Source organism: Solanum verrucosum, unplaced genomic scaffold (assembly GCF_900185275.1).
Source record: "Solanum verrucosum unplaced genomic scaffold, falcon-dt-bn FXZP01001111.1, whole genome shotgun sequence".
NCBI lineage: Eukaryota > Viridiplantae > Streptophyta > Magnoliopsida > Solanales > Solanaceae > Solanum > Solanum verrucosum.
In genome coordinates, this window is record NW_026019640.1 from 355,616 (window position 1) to 370,891 (window position 15,276).

Sequence of the window (15,276 nt, forward strand, 5' to 3'; positions counted from 1 at the left end):
TGGATAATAATTTGAAATATAAGATAAACTTATGAGTTCTGAACTAGGCACATAATTATAACCATGCATTTTATCATTTAATGTTAAGGCATCAAGAATATTAACATCAGAAAGAGATACTGCAAATTTGGTTGAGTATTAAAATATACGGGACCATATGCCACCGTAGATTCAATCGAACCCATCAGGGACTGTCTAAAATTTAAATTTCTAGCATCCCTTAAGGATGCTAAAAACGTTTCAGGTAACCCTTTAAGGGTCAAAGGCTTAAAAGCAATTTGAACCATATCAATATCCAAGTAGTTATACTTATTTTTATATAAATTGATATCACGCTCGTTTAACAAACGAATAGTCTGTTCAGACGAATTTAAAGCTAAAGATTGCTCCGTAGTTTTTATTAATTATTTAGAAGTTTATCAAACCAACCATAATTGTAAATAGTTTTAATCGGGACTTTAGGGATAGTCAAATTTTTTAACAAATCAAGGTTTTGAGGTATATCAACCTCTTCAAGTCTAGTACTTTTAGTACAAGTTTCTCCCGGATCCATATAAACAAAGATCATATCTATGTTAAATACTTCACATCCATCTCATATATACCATGAAAGTTCTAGGCTCTGATACTAGATTACAGGATCGGGTGTTGACTGGTAGTTATCCGCTCATCCCTGTCTGACTCCTCAAAATGTTTTGATAGAAGAACAAGACTGAAATCAGACTAATACGTCTTATAGTGGCTCCGAAATTCATGAATGAAATCTTGATGGGTTGACTGATAGACAATTAATTATTCTTGTTCATAAAATGCTTATGTATGCAACTATTTGTAAAAGTGTTAAAAACACAGATAGGGCTATTTGCAAAATGATTGTTGCAGGTTTTATTGGCCAACTTCGAGGCTGGTGGGATAATTATTTAAATATGGAAGAGAAAACCTCTATTATAAATGCGGTGACTACTGATGATGGTGTTGATAATTTGGGCATGACTCTAGTTAAAAATAGAGAAGACTCACCATATTAAAGTATTTTAATGGTAGATTTATTAATATTTAATTTATTTTTATTTATCTATGTATAATATTGATTGATAATTTAAATATGTATATTTTAATTAATTTAATTTAACTAATCTCGACCCGAAAGGAAACGGGGTAATACAAGTATTAGGAAGAAAACTGTGAAACGAGGAAAAGAGCGCCACGAGGCAAAAAAAGATTGGATAAAATGATGAAAAGGAGGCAGAAATAGAAATAGCGCCTGTGACTGTGAGGAAGCAATTTGTGTGCAAGAAAGGAAGAGCAATGACTTGTCTGTTAGAACCGCCTTTTCGCTGCTTTCCTCCTTTCCAACCCTTTTCTCCTCCTCGTTTCCGCTGTTACGCCGCCCCTGGAGCTCAACCTCTGCCGTCGGACCCGGACACTGAAACCCTTGTACTGCCGCTTGATGGCCCAAAAGAACGCCGGGAAATTGTCCGACTCGCTTGGGAAAAGCTCGTCCGATGGTCTCGTTCTTTGCAGTCTAGAGCCAAAACTGACGTCCTTGAACGTACTAATAAGGTCATTACTCTTTTACTTGAACTCCTTCTCCGCATATTTCACTAACGTCATTGCAATGTGGCATTTTGCTCTTCTCTACTTTGTGGGATGTTGCGAGTTAGATATTCTTTTCACTACTAGTATTTCGATGCCCTAATATGCTTTGACTTATTTATGTTATGCTTCAGCGTTGTAGTTTATGCACATCGTAAAATACTTAGTTTACCATATCAAATTTGCTTAGGATAAGGTTTGTGTGCATTCTCTTACGGCCTAATTAGAAATGAATTATTGACGCTCCCCTGCAGAAAGAAAGAAGAAGTTGAAAAAAACTCTGTTCTTAAGTTTGTTGTTTTTCTTCTTTTCCCCTTTTTGATGGTTCTTGGGTTGGGCGAATTAAATGTTAGTGCTGATTGATACAATTTGTTATGTCCTTGGGCCCTAGATAGTGGTTCTCGGAGGTGGATCTTTCGGAACAGCAATCGCAGCTCATGTTGCAACGAGAAAATCCCCGTTGGAAGTGAATATGCTCGTAAGAGATCCTCAAGTTTGTCGATCAATAAATGAGGAACACCATAACTGGTGAGTTTCTGCCTTTAATTCTGGTCTTGTATATACTTTTAGGCTTTTAACATAAACAAACTCATAGCCATTACCTGGACCTAAACTCCCAGCCAGTTCCACTCAGTCCGTTCATTTTCTGCTTCATAACCTTTTTCCTTCTCTTTTGCTCCAGTAAGTATTTTCCACAGCACGAGCTACCAAAAAATGTCATTGCCACTACTGATGCAAAAGCTGCTCTGCTAGGTGCAGATTTTTGCTTCCATGCTGTACCTGTTCAGGTATATTTTATGTTTTCTTAGTTCATCGTTTGTTTATAGTGCGATGAACTATGCTTGGAGCCAATGAAGCAAATTTACTATCTCATTCCCTAGTCCTTATTTTCTTGGATTTGCAGCTAAAGTTTGTCCATTTATTCTGATTTGGCTGATCTCTTATTTTGTAACTAGTTTAACCTCAAGGAAGGTAGTGCATTTACCAATTATATCTTATTGCAGTTCAGCTCATCATTCCTTGAGGAAATTGCAAACTATGTTGATCCAGGCTTGCCTTTCATATCTCTTAGCAAGGGGTTAGAGCTAAACACATTAAGAACGATGTCTCAGATAATTCCCAAAGCACTGAAAAATCCTCGCCAACCCTATGTTGTTCTATCTGGTCCTTCCTTTGCACTAGAGCTGATGAATAAACTACCAACAGGTTGTTTGGACTGTTTTGAGAATTTATTTTGCCATTGCTTGAAGCTCAAAAGTAAGCTTTATTTGCTTGTGCAGCACTGGTAGTGGCTTCAAAAGACCAAAAGATAGCAAATTCCGTTCAGCAACTTATGGCTTCTAAAAATCTGAGAATCAACACATCAAGGTATTTCAATCAGTAGTCAGAGCAGAAACATTGATTCCAAGTCTATCATAGAGTATTACCACTCAAAGCTAGGGAGCTTTTTGACGCTCCCTTTTTGTCGTTCCATATCTTCAAGGGAAGCACAATAATGTAGTGATCTAACAGGATCTGTTTGATGCTTATCCTGCTTTCGATTTTGGATGGGTTTCATGGACCTTGAAGGATCATCAGCAGGAAAAAAAAAAATCTTTTATTCTATACTTTAAGAAACATTATGAAGAAAAAATTGTTTCAGTTTGATTTTTTCAAGGAGGGAAATTGTTAAAATTCTGACATCTTTTGTCTGATTGGATCTCCTCTGGGTCATGTTAGTTGCATTTTTGGATCTCAGAATCATATACTCCCTCCAATTCAATTTATATGACGTAATTTGATTGGACACGAAATTTAAGAAAGGAAAATTTATGTAATTTGTGGTCTTAAACATGTTATATTATTTGTGTCGCTATAAGACTTTTGAAACTTGTAGTCTTAAGCATGGCTATAAAAGTTTTTCATTGAGGGTAAATGGTATGGCTTAATAAGAAAATCATGTCATACAAAATGAAATGGTGTGAGTAAATAAAACAACATTTAGGAGGTGCACATATTTGAAACTATTATGGATTGTATTTTAGATAAAGTAAAAAAGGAAAGAAAAAGAAGGCTGCTTTCTTCAGCACACAATGTAGATACACTGTTGCTCTTTCTTTCTTTTGGAGGGAAGGAGAGTTGTGCAGAGGGTTCTCCTCTGTATAGAATTAGATACACTGTAGTTAATCGCATTTTCTGCTTTTGGATTCTGGGGAGGGAGGGGGGATAGATGGTGAGGTTGCATCTAGTCCCAGTAACCTACTATGTGTAGAAGTGGCGGTGGAGTACCTCCAACACCTTTGGAGGGAGGGAGGAGGGAGGGAGAGTACAAAGTTAACATTTGTAAAGGTTCTGCAGTTCAAATGCTTGCTTGTAACTCCTGATCTTACAGTGATGTTACAGGGGTTGAAATTGCAGGTGCATTGAAAAATGTGTTGGCAATTGCAGCTGGCATTGTGGAAGGACTAAATCTTGGTAACAATTCCATGGCTGCACTTGTTTCACAAGGTTGCTCTGAAATTCGATGGTTGGCAACAAAGGTTAGTAGGCCTCCATCACACCTTAGAAGTTTCTGCATTTTCCATCTACTAATTTTCTACACGACTCTCAAGCTATGTTGCTACACCCGTTTCGGATCCTCCAAAAATGCACTACTTTTGGAGGATCTGACACGTACCCATCGATAATTGTGAAGGCTCTGAGCAACATAGCTCTCAAGCAGCTACTTGACAATTATTGTAATTCAAGCTTCAATTTTGAGTATGAGATATTAGGCACTGCTACATAGATTTCTCCTTCTTCTGTTCCCAAGTATTTCGCTGCTTGATAGCTCCTCATGGAGATCCTTAAGTGTATCAAGTCCATGTGGTCATACTTTCTAAAGAATCTGTGATTTTTTGAGCTAACAGTCTGATTATCTTTATCTCAAAATGCTGGTTGACACTATTCTCTTTCCTTTTAAGATGGGTGCAAAGTCAACAACATTAACTGGTCTATCAGGAACTGGGGATGTTATGCTTACATGCTTTGTGAGCCTTTCAAGAAACAGAACAGTTGGAGTTCGTCTGGGGTCAGGGGAAAAACTTGACGATATACTTAGTTCAATGAATCAGGTTCAAAAAATTGAGTTGCTGTATCATTTTTTGGCTTTGTCTGTTCTATCTCCTTAACAGCAACTACATATTTAGGTAGCTGAAGGTGTTGCTACAGCTGGAGCTGTGATTGCTTTAGCACAGAAGTACAATGTTAAAATGCCAGTTTTAACTGCAGTTGCAAGGATTATTGACAATGAACTAACGCCTACAAAAGCTGTTTTTGAACTGATGAATCTCCCTCAGGTTGCTCCCACGCTTTGCATGCTTTATAGTCAATTACCGAAAGGAACTTTGTCATGTCAGTGTGGCTCAAGAAACAATTATTACTAAATTTCAATTGTTTTGATTCTAATTTGCAGGTTGAAGAAGTTTAAAGAAGCACCGGTGTTAGAAAGACTATAATAGTTGCTGGGTGAAAGCTGAACATGTATACAAATTGTGACTAGCTGGCTTTTTGTTGCATGAGGCTCACAATCAACAAGTTGGAGAATGATCTTCACCTGTTTACTGGCTGCATAGTGCTGACACTCTACAAGTTTATGGTGATGAAATCCGTCTGAGTTCCTTTTTACCATGTTATTAGTTGAGACATGTTCATATAATATGCTTTTAAGAGTTTTGGTGGAAGCTGTAGCTTGTAATTAGTCATCAATATAACAACACCAATCGAGTGAATGTATTAGTTTTTTTTATTCTTTTTTGTAATATGATAGTGAGCTAATGCAACTGTAAAAACATTACGGCTATGTGACGGCAAATATAAAATGTAGTACGTATTTATTTTCGTTAACAGACCTCTTTGTATTTTATCCCTTGTGTTGTTTTCTTATCTTCTTTATTTGGAAGGGAGAGAGTTCAGATGTTGTAGTGCATTGTATTCCCCTATTCGGGCTAAGGTGTAGAGATATCCACTTTTAACTCTTTTATTTAAAGGTTACTTTTATTTTTTTGGGTCAACCTGAAAATTTTATTTAACCAAAGTAAAGTTTGTAATACCACCTACGCATTGGACTATGGAGTCAGGATCATAATAGAACTCTGTATCATCATTTTATGCTTCACTATCGAACTACTCAGTTTCTCATCTTCTAAATAGGGTGTTAATTGAGTAGTTTCATCTAGTGGCATAAAATGTCTATTAACAAGGTGTTCAACTTTTCTCAAGCATGTTTTCATTTGCATTGACTTTGGGCTACAATGAATCGGATTATGAAGATTGATGTCGCCCAAATTACACCTTTTAAGTTGGTATAAAATGGTCGATGTCAAATATAGAACCCAATGACAGTGTGTGGCTAGAAATTACAATTTATGCAAGAATTCACTCTGATGATCACTATTTCGAGAAAATAAGTATCTTGACAACCAAATTGCAAGTCAAAGGAGATTCAGCAACCTACCAAAGGGAGCTTTCAATTTTATGTTGTTTTTTTTTCGAGATGGTATCTTTAACTTAGGTTTTAACCAACATTAGATATTGTCAAACATTTCATCATAACACAATCTTATTTTCTAGTTATACTGTGAATCTATTATAAGTGCTTTTCCCGAAATACTTTTCACTCTCAGACCGAATATCAGAAAGTCCTTTTCCGATTTGTTCTTTTTTTAAGGAAAATGACTTCAATCATAGAAAACAAACCAGAATTCGGAGCATTACAAACACCTAAAGATCCAACTACAACTAGACAGCTGGCCAGACAAGAAACCCCATCACAAATGTGTAATAGGCTCTCTTGGAATTCAAACTCTTGATAGCTGTGCTATCATGAGAACATAAACATAGAAAATCATGAGCATGTACAATTTATGAATGCTTTAAAATGTTTAAACACAGAAGCAATACTAGTTTATTACAAATAAACAAGATCACACAACACAACCGAAACAAGAAATTACTCAGTGTACATTCAAGCAATCAAAATATCGGAACCTGAAAGCAAAAACAGTACAAACATGGAACAGTTGTTGGCAGAAAAAACTCAAGACATCTGACAGGAAATACAACACAGTAAACCCGACCAATTAACTTTAGCTCGAAACTCTGTGTCTCTCTGGTGAGGTAATTTCCTTCCTCTACTTCTCTAGTCTCCTGAATGAAACAACAAAAAGTGAAGCTCAATACACTTGTTAAAATTTCACTGATAACCCTTTATTAATCGTATTTAATTTGGTTCTAGAGGCATATTCTGAATCTCTTTTTCGCAATGCACAAGTTTTCTAACAGTGGATCAATAACCTTATAGAAATGTTCAGTCTTCAAAAGAAAATTTTCATTTTGTACACTCATCAAAAAGAAAGGATTTCAGCTACCTGAAATGTAGTAGAAGTAACCTCAACTTTGATCAATCTATCATATGGCAAGTGGTCGGAAGCAATGCTCTAAGTTCGACTTGAACTTGTCGCCATCCCACTCTAATTGGCTCCACCATTCTGATGTTCCTCTTATTAATTTGATGCTCTTGGAGGTTTGAATAGACAGAGGCAACTTCCTTATTTCATTGCACCTTATCGAGGTAAGTACCTCCAGGTGTTCCCACATACTTTGTGGCTCTCCCAAGTTACCTAATTTTGGTAAGTTTCTCAACACTAACTTTCGAACTCTTGGAGTTTCTGACTTGACAAGTGTTGCCAGACTAGAGTCGCATTCCACGAACAACTCTACCAGCTGTTTACAAGAGGTAATTGTAATTTCTTCCAAGTGCTTGGGTATAGAAAAAGCGTCACCAACGCTAAAAAGACATGTTAAACTTGAACAATTAGACATATCTAGTTGGCGTAATTTAGAAAATCTTAGACCGAGAAGTTGACTGAAATCCGAAAAACTCTTTAAACGATATACGAATTCGAGGTTGAGATATTCCAGATTAGGCAAAGGGTTAAATGTTCCACTTCCTTCTTCTGCTGGATTGAAAGAACAAGAACAACTCCTAATGTAGAGTGATTTTAATCCATCGAAACTGTTGTACACAAACAACTTCCTGAGACCCAAGCAACTTTGCAAGTACAAATGTGAAGCAAACTGCAACATGCCTGAGAGCTTTCCGTAACGAAAAATATCACTCCCCGAGATGCATATCGTCCTTGCTGACTTGTTGAATGGTACATGAAATGGAGTTTCTCCAACTTCAATGCGAAATCTTTTCAATCTACTCATCCAGGTGTGGTCTCTATTGAAAATTGACGAGCTATCCAATCTAATAAAAAGCGAAGTTAGATTGTGTAAAGATGATATCTCATCGAAAGAAGTTGCTCCAAGAAGAGTCACTCCAAATTTGGTGGAAGGGTGCATCATTTTACTCTCCATCATATTTAACATTTCAATGCTAGACAAGTTGAGGAAAAATTCTCGTCCGATGCCCTCCAAATCAGTTGCAGGAAGATTTAATAGCCGTAGATTTGTCAACTTGTCCATTCCTTGCGGCAGATGATGTAACCTTGTATTATCACAATCGAGCAATAGCAAATTGCGAAGATTATTAATAGGTGGTAACTCTGTCAACCAGTGGCAATTTTTTAGTATTAGAGCATGTAGTTGATATAAACTATTGATGGAAGAAGGCAGTGATGTGATGCCAGTTTCACTCAGATTCAGAACTCTTAAGGCTGGAAATGCCAAAAAGAATTCATGAGGAATTTCCAAAAGGCTATTGTTATCTTGCAATAGTAAAGTTGTTGTCTCTGGGCATTCCGTGACATTATCAGGTAGACGTTGAATTTTGTTGCTTACGAAAGATATTCTCTTGACAGAAGATGATATCCCAATTCCATCTTGAAAAGCAGAATTGTGTTCAACCCCAAAGGATTTAGCTATCCATATAGCAACATCACGAACCACATCGTGCATCTTCACAGAGTCCAAATTATGGGTTTCTAGCAAGCAGGCATCCTTTAGACTCTCAATCATTGTGATTCCCCTATTGTAGACTTCTTCGTATGTGTCATGTTCGCCAAGGAATTCCTCTGCCCACCAGCAACTTATGAGTTCATCTGTTGAAATGGACACGGGATATAAGGAGCAATACAAGAAACAGCTTTGAATGTGATCACCTCTCTTTTTCTTCACATGATTGCTTCTTTGCTCTGAGGATAATTCAATATCCTGAGATTCTAAAGAATCAAAACTCCACTTGATGACCTTGTAAACCTTATCTTTTACATCTTTGTTATGAGGTTTAGACATTCTAAGTGATTTCAAAGCATCCTCCCAGAGCTCGACCCTTGTTTTCCCTCTCATAGATGCTCCAATAACAGTGACTGCTAAAGGTAAACCATCACACTCTCTTGCAATTTCCTTTGCCAATGGTTGAATATGCTCTAGATTGGCATTGTCTCCTGCATTTTTGATAAACAGTTTCCAAGATTCATCCTCATCCAATGTGTACACCTTCATTTCGGTGTCTATTTTCATTTGCTTACAAACATCCAAAGAACGAGAAGTTATAATGACCTTGCTTCTTGCGGGATCTTCCAGTTGAGGCACACCTACATCATCTAAATTTATAGGTTCCCAAACATCATCTAGTATGAGAAGGAAACTCTTTTCTTGTTCGAGTCTTCGATAGATTTTGCTGGCAATACTTTTAACATTTCCCTCGCTGTCTATCTTTAGGTTTAATCTGCTGGCAATTTGTGTTTGAACCTTTCTTATGTCTATTGGCAGTTTGGGCACTGTAACCCATAACACAACACCAAAAGACAGTTTAAAACTTGATACGTCATTCTTTAAGAGCTCATTGTCCAGATTATTCACCAATGTTGTTTTCCCAACACCTCTTGTACCCCACACACCGATGATGCATACCTGAAAGGATTCAAATACACAAAAATAATTTATCGGCAAAGTCATAGAAGAATTTTAGAAAATTAGAGAAAAAAGGACATAGGAGACTTTGATCATTCAGTCGTAATCTTTTGACCTCAAATTAGTTAAGTTCAGAGTGGGTATGAAGGAGAATAATTTTTTATGTTAAACATGTTGATTTCTTACTTATTTGCTAGTGTTGGTAAGTAAACAAAAAAATAATCTCAAGCACATTTTTAAGTAATCTAATAAAACACTATAGGAGTTGGAGGGAGTGGGACCTCAGGGGTGACAGGGGTTGGGTGGGTGGGGAGGATACAATAAACATACAATGTCATTTATAGAACTTGTTTTCCCTACTTCCATCAACGAAGTCATTTTCCTCATTTTTAAAGAACTTGTTTTTCTAGAGAAAATATTTTCTAAAAATTTTGTTCAACCAAACATGGAAAAATAAGAAAATGTTTTCCTCCACTAGTACCGGCAAAATGAGCTCATATTTTGGTAACCCGCCCAACCCACCCATATTTTAATAGGTTGGGTGAGTGACTTTTTACATGGGTAAAATATGGGTTGATACCCATATTCAATCCATAAAAATATGGGTAAAATATGGGTAAACTATGGGTAAAATATGAATTAGTCAAATGGGTTAAGCTTCTAACTTTTATTCACTCAAAATTCATGATATCACTAAACAAAAATTATAACTTTTCTTCCTTTTTATGTTCTTCTATAGAACTAATTATTTTTCTCTATAATTGAAAAGTTGAAGTCTTTGGCCCTCCAAAAATATATATTTTAAATGTACATTTCTTTTGTTTATTATAATTACATTTTTATAATTGTTTAATTTTATATTGGATAATAAATAATAGTGTAAACTAAGCAAATCATGTATTAGTATTGACATTGCTTAAGCCTTAAAGTGCATTAAGCATGTTTTAGTCCTAAAATGAAACTATTCATTTACTTTGAAATTAAAAACATTTTCCCCTTGTTATTACATAAATTTATTCTATATTGAAAAGTTAGGATTGTTTTTTTTTTACTTTTATGATACAATAAAACTAAATGAAGCATTTTCAACATTTTCAACTAAAAAAAGACTAAAATATTTTCTCCATGTTGAATTCTTAAGTAGAGTACTATTTACTCATGAAAATATGGGTAAACTAGTATTTTTACCCAATCCATTTTTACCCATATCAAATATGGGCGGGTTGAATTATTACCCATTTTATGTTGACCCATTTTTCACCCGCCCAAATTTGACCCAACCCGCCCATTTGCCACCACTACTCCGTACTAAACACAGCCTAATGTGTGTTTGGTATGAAGAAAAATATTTTCCATGAAATATATTTTCCTAGAAAATGTTTTCTTGGAAATCAAGTTGGTTAATTTCTAACTTATTTTCTCATGTTTGATTGATGAGTGGAATTTTTTTCTAGTGTTTGGTTGATGAATGAAAAACATTTTTCATAAAATATCTTCTATGTTTTACTAGAGATAAGAAATAATTTTTAGGAAAATTTTGACCTGGAAATCAACTCCCATAACTGATTCGGGACCCAACCCCGACACATGAACTAGGAATGACCCTGACAACCGATCCAAGATCCAACCACGAGACCCAATCCAGGACTTGACCTCGACTCCCGACATTTGAACAAGGACCCAACCCCAAATCCGATATCCGAATCTTTACAGAACCTCGATAATCGATTCAAGATCTGATCCCGACACTCGACTTGAGATATGACCCCGACTCCCGACCTGAGATCCGACATTCGAACTGGACCCAAACCTGACCCCGACACCCGACCCCAATGACTAATTCAAGACTTGATCCTGACACCCGACCTAGGACTCGACCCCAATTCGGTACTCGACACCTAAACCGGGACCTGACACTCGAATCGATACTCGACATCTAATACGGGATCTGACCCAGGACCTAACTTCTGAATCGAGACTTGACTTCCAATAAAGACCCAATTTTTAAATCTAGACTTGACCCCGACACCCAACTCAAGACTTAATCACCACACCAGACGTGGAACCCAACTTTTGAATCGGTATCCGACCCAACTCCCGAACCTAACTCTTGACTTCCGAATGAAGACCCGACCCTAACACCTGATGCGGGACCCAATTTTTGAATTGGGACCCCACCCTAACACCCGACTTGGGACCCAATCCCGACAACCAACCTAGGATCCGACCCTGACTCTCGACCCGAGACCCCATACTGCCATTTAATGTGGGACCCAACTCGGTTTTCTGACACCAAATTCTGAACTGAGACTTGACCCTAACATCCAACCCATGATTCGACTTTTGAACCGGAATCCAATACCGATACCCCAGCCTCCATCCGGACACCTAACCTCGACCCCGATGATCAATTCAGGACTCAAACCTAACATCTCACCCGGGACCCAACCTCGACTCTCGACCCAAAACTCGATTCTGACACCCAACTCTAAACTCCACCCCGACACCGATCTCAATACCCGATTTGAGATCCAACCTCAAATCCTGACTTGGAACCCAACACTCAACACGGGATCCAAATATTTTTCAAAACATTTATGCCTACCAAACATGAGAAAATTAGAAAACTTCATACCAAACACACCCATATCTCCACTTAACCTCCTTAACAAAAGAGGCAGTAGCACTCATATTTATTATAGAATAAAAATCAACTTTTGTCTAGAAATCATTTTGACTATAAAATCTAATTAAACAGGAATCAATAAAAGTAGCAACTACCAAATTCTACACAATTTAGGCTTATTAATCTTGATTTAATTCTAACAGTACCTTATCATCTTCTAATAGTTGTATGATTTTGTGGAGATTTTTTGTTGCTGCAGACTGGCCTTCTATCAATGGTCCAGGCATGAACTCAACTTTTTTCATCTGGTAATTTTCTACCACCAAGTTGGATCCAAAGCTTTTTCTGTCCTCTATAAGCCTGAAAAGTTGATCTTGCACAATCCGTGCTTGAGTGGAGACTTCTGAGCCAAGAATGCACTTTGGACAACACTTATATGTAAGCTTCTTCGCCACTGCAATGCTTTCTTGCATAGTTTCCCATTCACTCTCCAGCTTGTGTACATCTTCGATCCACTGGATAACGTCTAGTTTTGGTTTATAGCCTTTTTTCTCATATCCTTCCACACTCTTTTTGATATCATCTCTAAACTTTGTTAGCTTCTCCATTTCCTTCCTTAGATTTTCAAGTTTTGATGAGAAACGGGTGGTATTTTCAACATTAGGACAAATGCATTTACACACTTCAACAAAAAAACCACCTACAGCATTAAAAAGTATTTCCATTGAACAATTTTGATCAGAATGCTAATAGAGAAGTTCTCAAAGATTATGAAATGAAGCTAAACTGATTTGTTTCCTGTTTGTTTGTTTAAGGTAGAAAACTAATAAGAAGGCAAAGACAATTATTGGTAAAAGTCAAGGACTTAACATAATAACAAAAGTAGACAACAGAATCAAAATAATTAAGCACGTCCTCTGCACTACTTTAGGTAAATGTCAACTATTTGGACTGATTCAATTTTCACAACTAAGCTGTTTTTTGATATCTCATATAGTTTCTCTGAGAAAAATGATCAAAATAGTCCTTAATGTATTGGTTTCGATTCGATTGATTTGGTCCATGATATATAACAACTTATGGAAATGATCTTTATTATGCTAAATGACTTATCACTCTAGTCTTGTATCAGTTCCAAAGGGTGAAAACTCCCGCCTTCCCGACAATGGAGTTAGCACATTTGAACAATCAGGGCTTTCGTATACAACAACTTAAAGTCAAAAGCTAGGTGTAATCATTTAAAATTTATTAATTATAAATTTATAAAATGATTCGGATTATATTAAATTCATAAATATATTAGTCTAAATAAATATTATGGATTAATATAATTGGGTTAATTACTTAATTCCAATAAATATGGATTTGTTTAAAGTCCAAATTAATTGATTTGGGCTACAATATATGAGCTCAATTTGCTAAATGTCATCTTATCCTAGAGGCCATTTTGGTGCCACATGGCAAATGACGTGGCATGCCAAGTCAAATAAAGAAGCCAATAGGATCATGACATGTGTCAAAAATGACAAGCCCGTTCCATAAAGCTCATATGTCATGTCACTTAAATCTGATTTGGCCGAAGGGAATCCTGTTCCAATCACAACTCCTCTATTCTAAAACTATAAATAGGGGACCTCATAATTCAGAATAGGGACCGAAAATTCTAAACAAGAAGCTAGAGAAAGTCTGTGGTACAAAACGCCATAAAATTCTCTATAAGCTACAAGTTTAAGAATTCAAGCATTCAAGAACGATCAAGATCAAGACCATCGGATTCAAGAACAAGCTCGAAGCCTTTGAGTTCAAGTAAAAGTCAAGATCAAAATAAAGTTCAAGTTCATCGAAGATTCAAGAACAAACTTTAAAGCCCTTGAATCCAAGATCAAGTTCAAGACAAATTCAAGATCAAGCTCAAGAGCCCTTGAATTTATATTTGAAAAGGCGAATTGAGAGGAATCATAGAGATTGTAACACTCGCACTTTGAAATAATAAATACGATTATTGTGATACTTTTCCGTTCTTGATTATTGTTTTCTCGACGCAAATTTTATTGTCTACAAATTGGCCCGCAAGTGGGACCAAATCTGCCCTTCATCCCTTCTCTCTTAAATTAAATCAAATAAAATTTGAAGCTGCAAAGGTGGAAGAATGAATACTTCAAGGCTCGTCTTTGAGTTTCATCAAGTCTACACTCCGACAAGCCTTGAAGCAGGGGGCATTTGTAGACATTGAAATTTTGTTGGACTCTACAAGACCTATTCAATTTGAGTTGAGACTCTACAGGGTGTGTTCAATTTCAATTAGAATTCTTGGAGGCTACTCAACCCTAAACCCTAGTTCATGCCCATATAAATGGTACTATATTCCCTTGAAAAGGCATCTCGAATATCTCAAATATCCCATAAACTCTTAGGTATTTTTAAAGATCTCGAATATCTCAAATATTCCACAAACTCATGGAATATTCATTAAGAGATCAAATTCAAATCATCTTAATTCGAGAAATACGCCACTAACGGCCCTCAAATATGTAGATCAAGTCCAAATCATCTTAGTTTGAGAAATACGCCACTAACGGCCCTCAAATTATGTAGATCAAGTCCAAATCATCTTAGTTTGAGAAGTACGCCACTAACGGCCCTCAAATTATGTAGATCAAGTTCAAATCATCCTAATTTGAGAAATACGCCACTAACATCCCTCAAATTATGTAGATCAAGTCCAAATCATCAAAGGTCGAGAAATACACTACAAACGGCCCTCGAATTATGGATAAATATCTTATGAGAGAAGAATCAAGGGATCAACAGAATTATAAATAAAATTATGTTTCTTCATATTTTTTTGTGATTGTAATTTATAAAATTTGTTGCAAACACTAAAATTTTAACTTTATGGGTTCTAAATTTTATAATGCAATTTTAAATGATAATAACTGGATTCTAAATTTAATATTTGTACATATTTAATGAATTTATTAAGACAACTATACTATTTGAACAAAATATAATGGAACCCGCAAGTATTCTCTTTCTAATGGTTAAGTTTTTGATGAGATGGCCATGCACTTTTAATCTGGTATCCTTAATATTTGTACATACTTGATCTATTTCCAAGAAAATTTCCATTGAAGTGCAGGGGAAGGGAGCAAGTCCAGCTTCTTCTCAGAGATGCT

The 15,276-nt window shown here is 36.3% G+C and overlaps 2 protein-coding genes across 2 annotated transcripts; one reads left to right on the top strand and one right to left on the bottom strand.

Annotated features, from left to right (window-relative positions):
* Nucleotides 1–1,269: 1,269 nt before the first annotated feature.
* LOC125824116 (glycerol-3-phosphate dehydrogenase [NAD(+)] 2, chloroplastic) lies at nucleotides 1,270–5,460 on the top strand. The gene is made up of 9 exons (XM_049503511.1): nucleotides 1,270–1,563; nucleotides 1,988–2,124; nucleotides 2,279–2,384; nucleotides 2,601–2,802; nucleotides 2,877–2,964; nucleotides 3,968–4,115; nucleotides 4,539–4,688; nucleotides 4,764–4,913; nucleotides 5,030–5,460. Exons 1-9 carry the CDS (start codon nucleotides 1,309–1,311, stop codon nucleotides 5,042–5,044), a joined length of 1,251 nt encoding a protein of 416 aa, XP_049359468.1. The 5' UTR covers nucleotides 1,270–1,308; the 3' UTR covers nucleotides 5,045–5,460.
* A 1,563-nt stretch (nucleotides 5,461–7,023) lies between these two features.
* LOC125825084 (disease resistance protein At4g27190-like) lies at nucleotides 7,024–12,825 on the bottom strand. The gene is made up of 2 exons (XM_049504453.1): nucleotides 12,307–12,825; nucleotides 7,024–9,474 (listed from the first exon to the last, which is right to left on the bottom strand). Exons 1-2 carry the CDS (start codon nucleotides 12,823–12,825, stop codon nucleotides 7,024–7,026), a joined length of 2,970 nt encoding a protein of 989 aa, XP_049360410.1.
* Between the last annotated feature and the right edge of the window lie 2,451 nt (nucleotides 12,826–15,276).

What these genes read in the sequence shown, in the direction of transcription:
- LOC125824116 (XM_049503511.1), top strand. Translation starts at nt 1,309, where the DNA reads ATGACTTGTCTGTTAGAACCGCCTTTTCGCTGCTTTCCTCCTTTCCAA. An exon ending in AATGAGGAACACCATAACTG is followed by an intron (nt 2,125 to 2,278) that starts GTGAGTTTCTGC and finishes CTTTTGCTCCAG; the next exon opens with TAAGTATTTTCCACAGCACG. An exon ending in TACTTAGTTCAATGAATCAG is followed by an intron (nt 4,689 to 4,763) that starts GTTCAAAAAATT and finishes CTACATATTTAG; the next exon opens with GTAGCTGAAGGTGTTGCTAC.
- LOC125825084 (XM_049504453.1), bottom strand. Translation starts at nt 12,825, where the DNA reads ATGGAAATACTTTTTAATGCTGTAGGTGGTTTTTTTGTTGAAGTGTGT. An exon ending in AACTATTAGAAGATGATAAG is followed by an intron (nt 9,475 to 12,306) that starts GTACTGTTAGAA and finishes GAATCCTTTCAG; the next exon opens with GTATGCATCATCGGTGTGTG.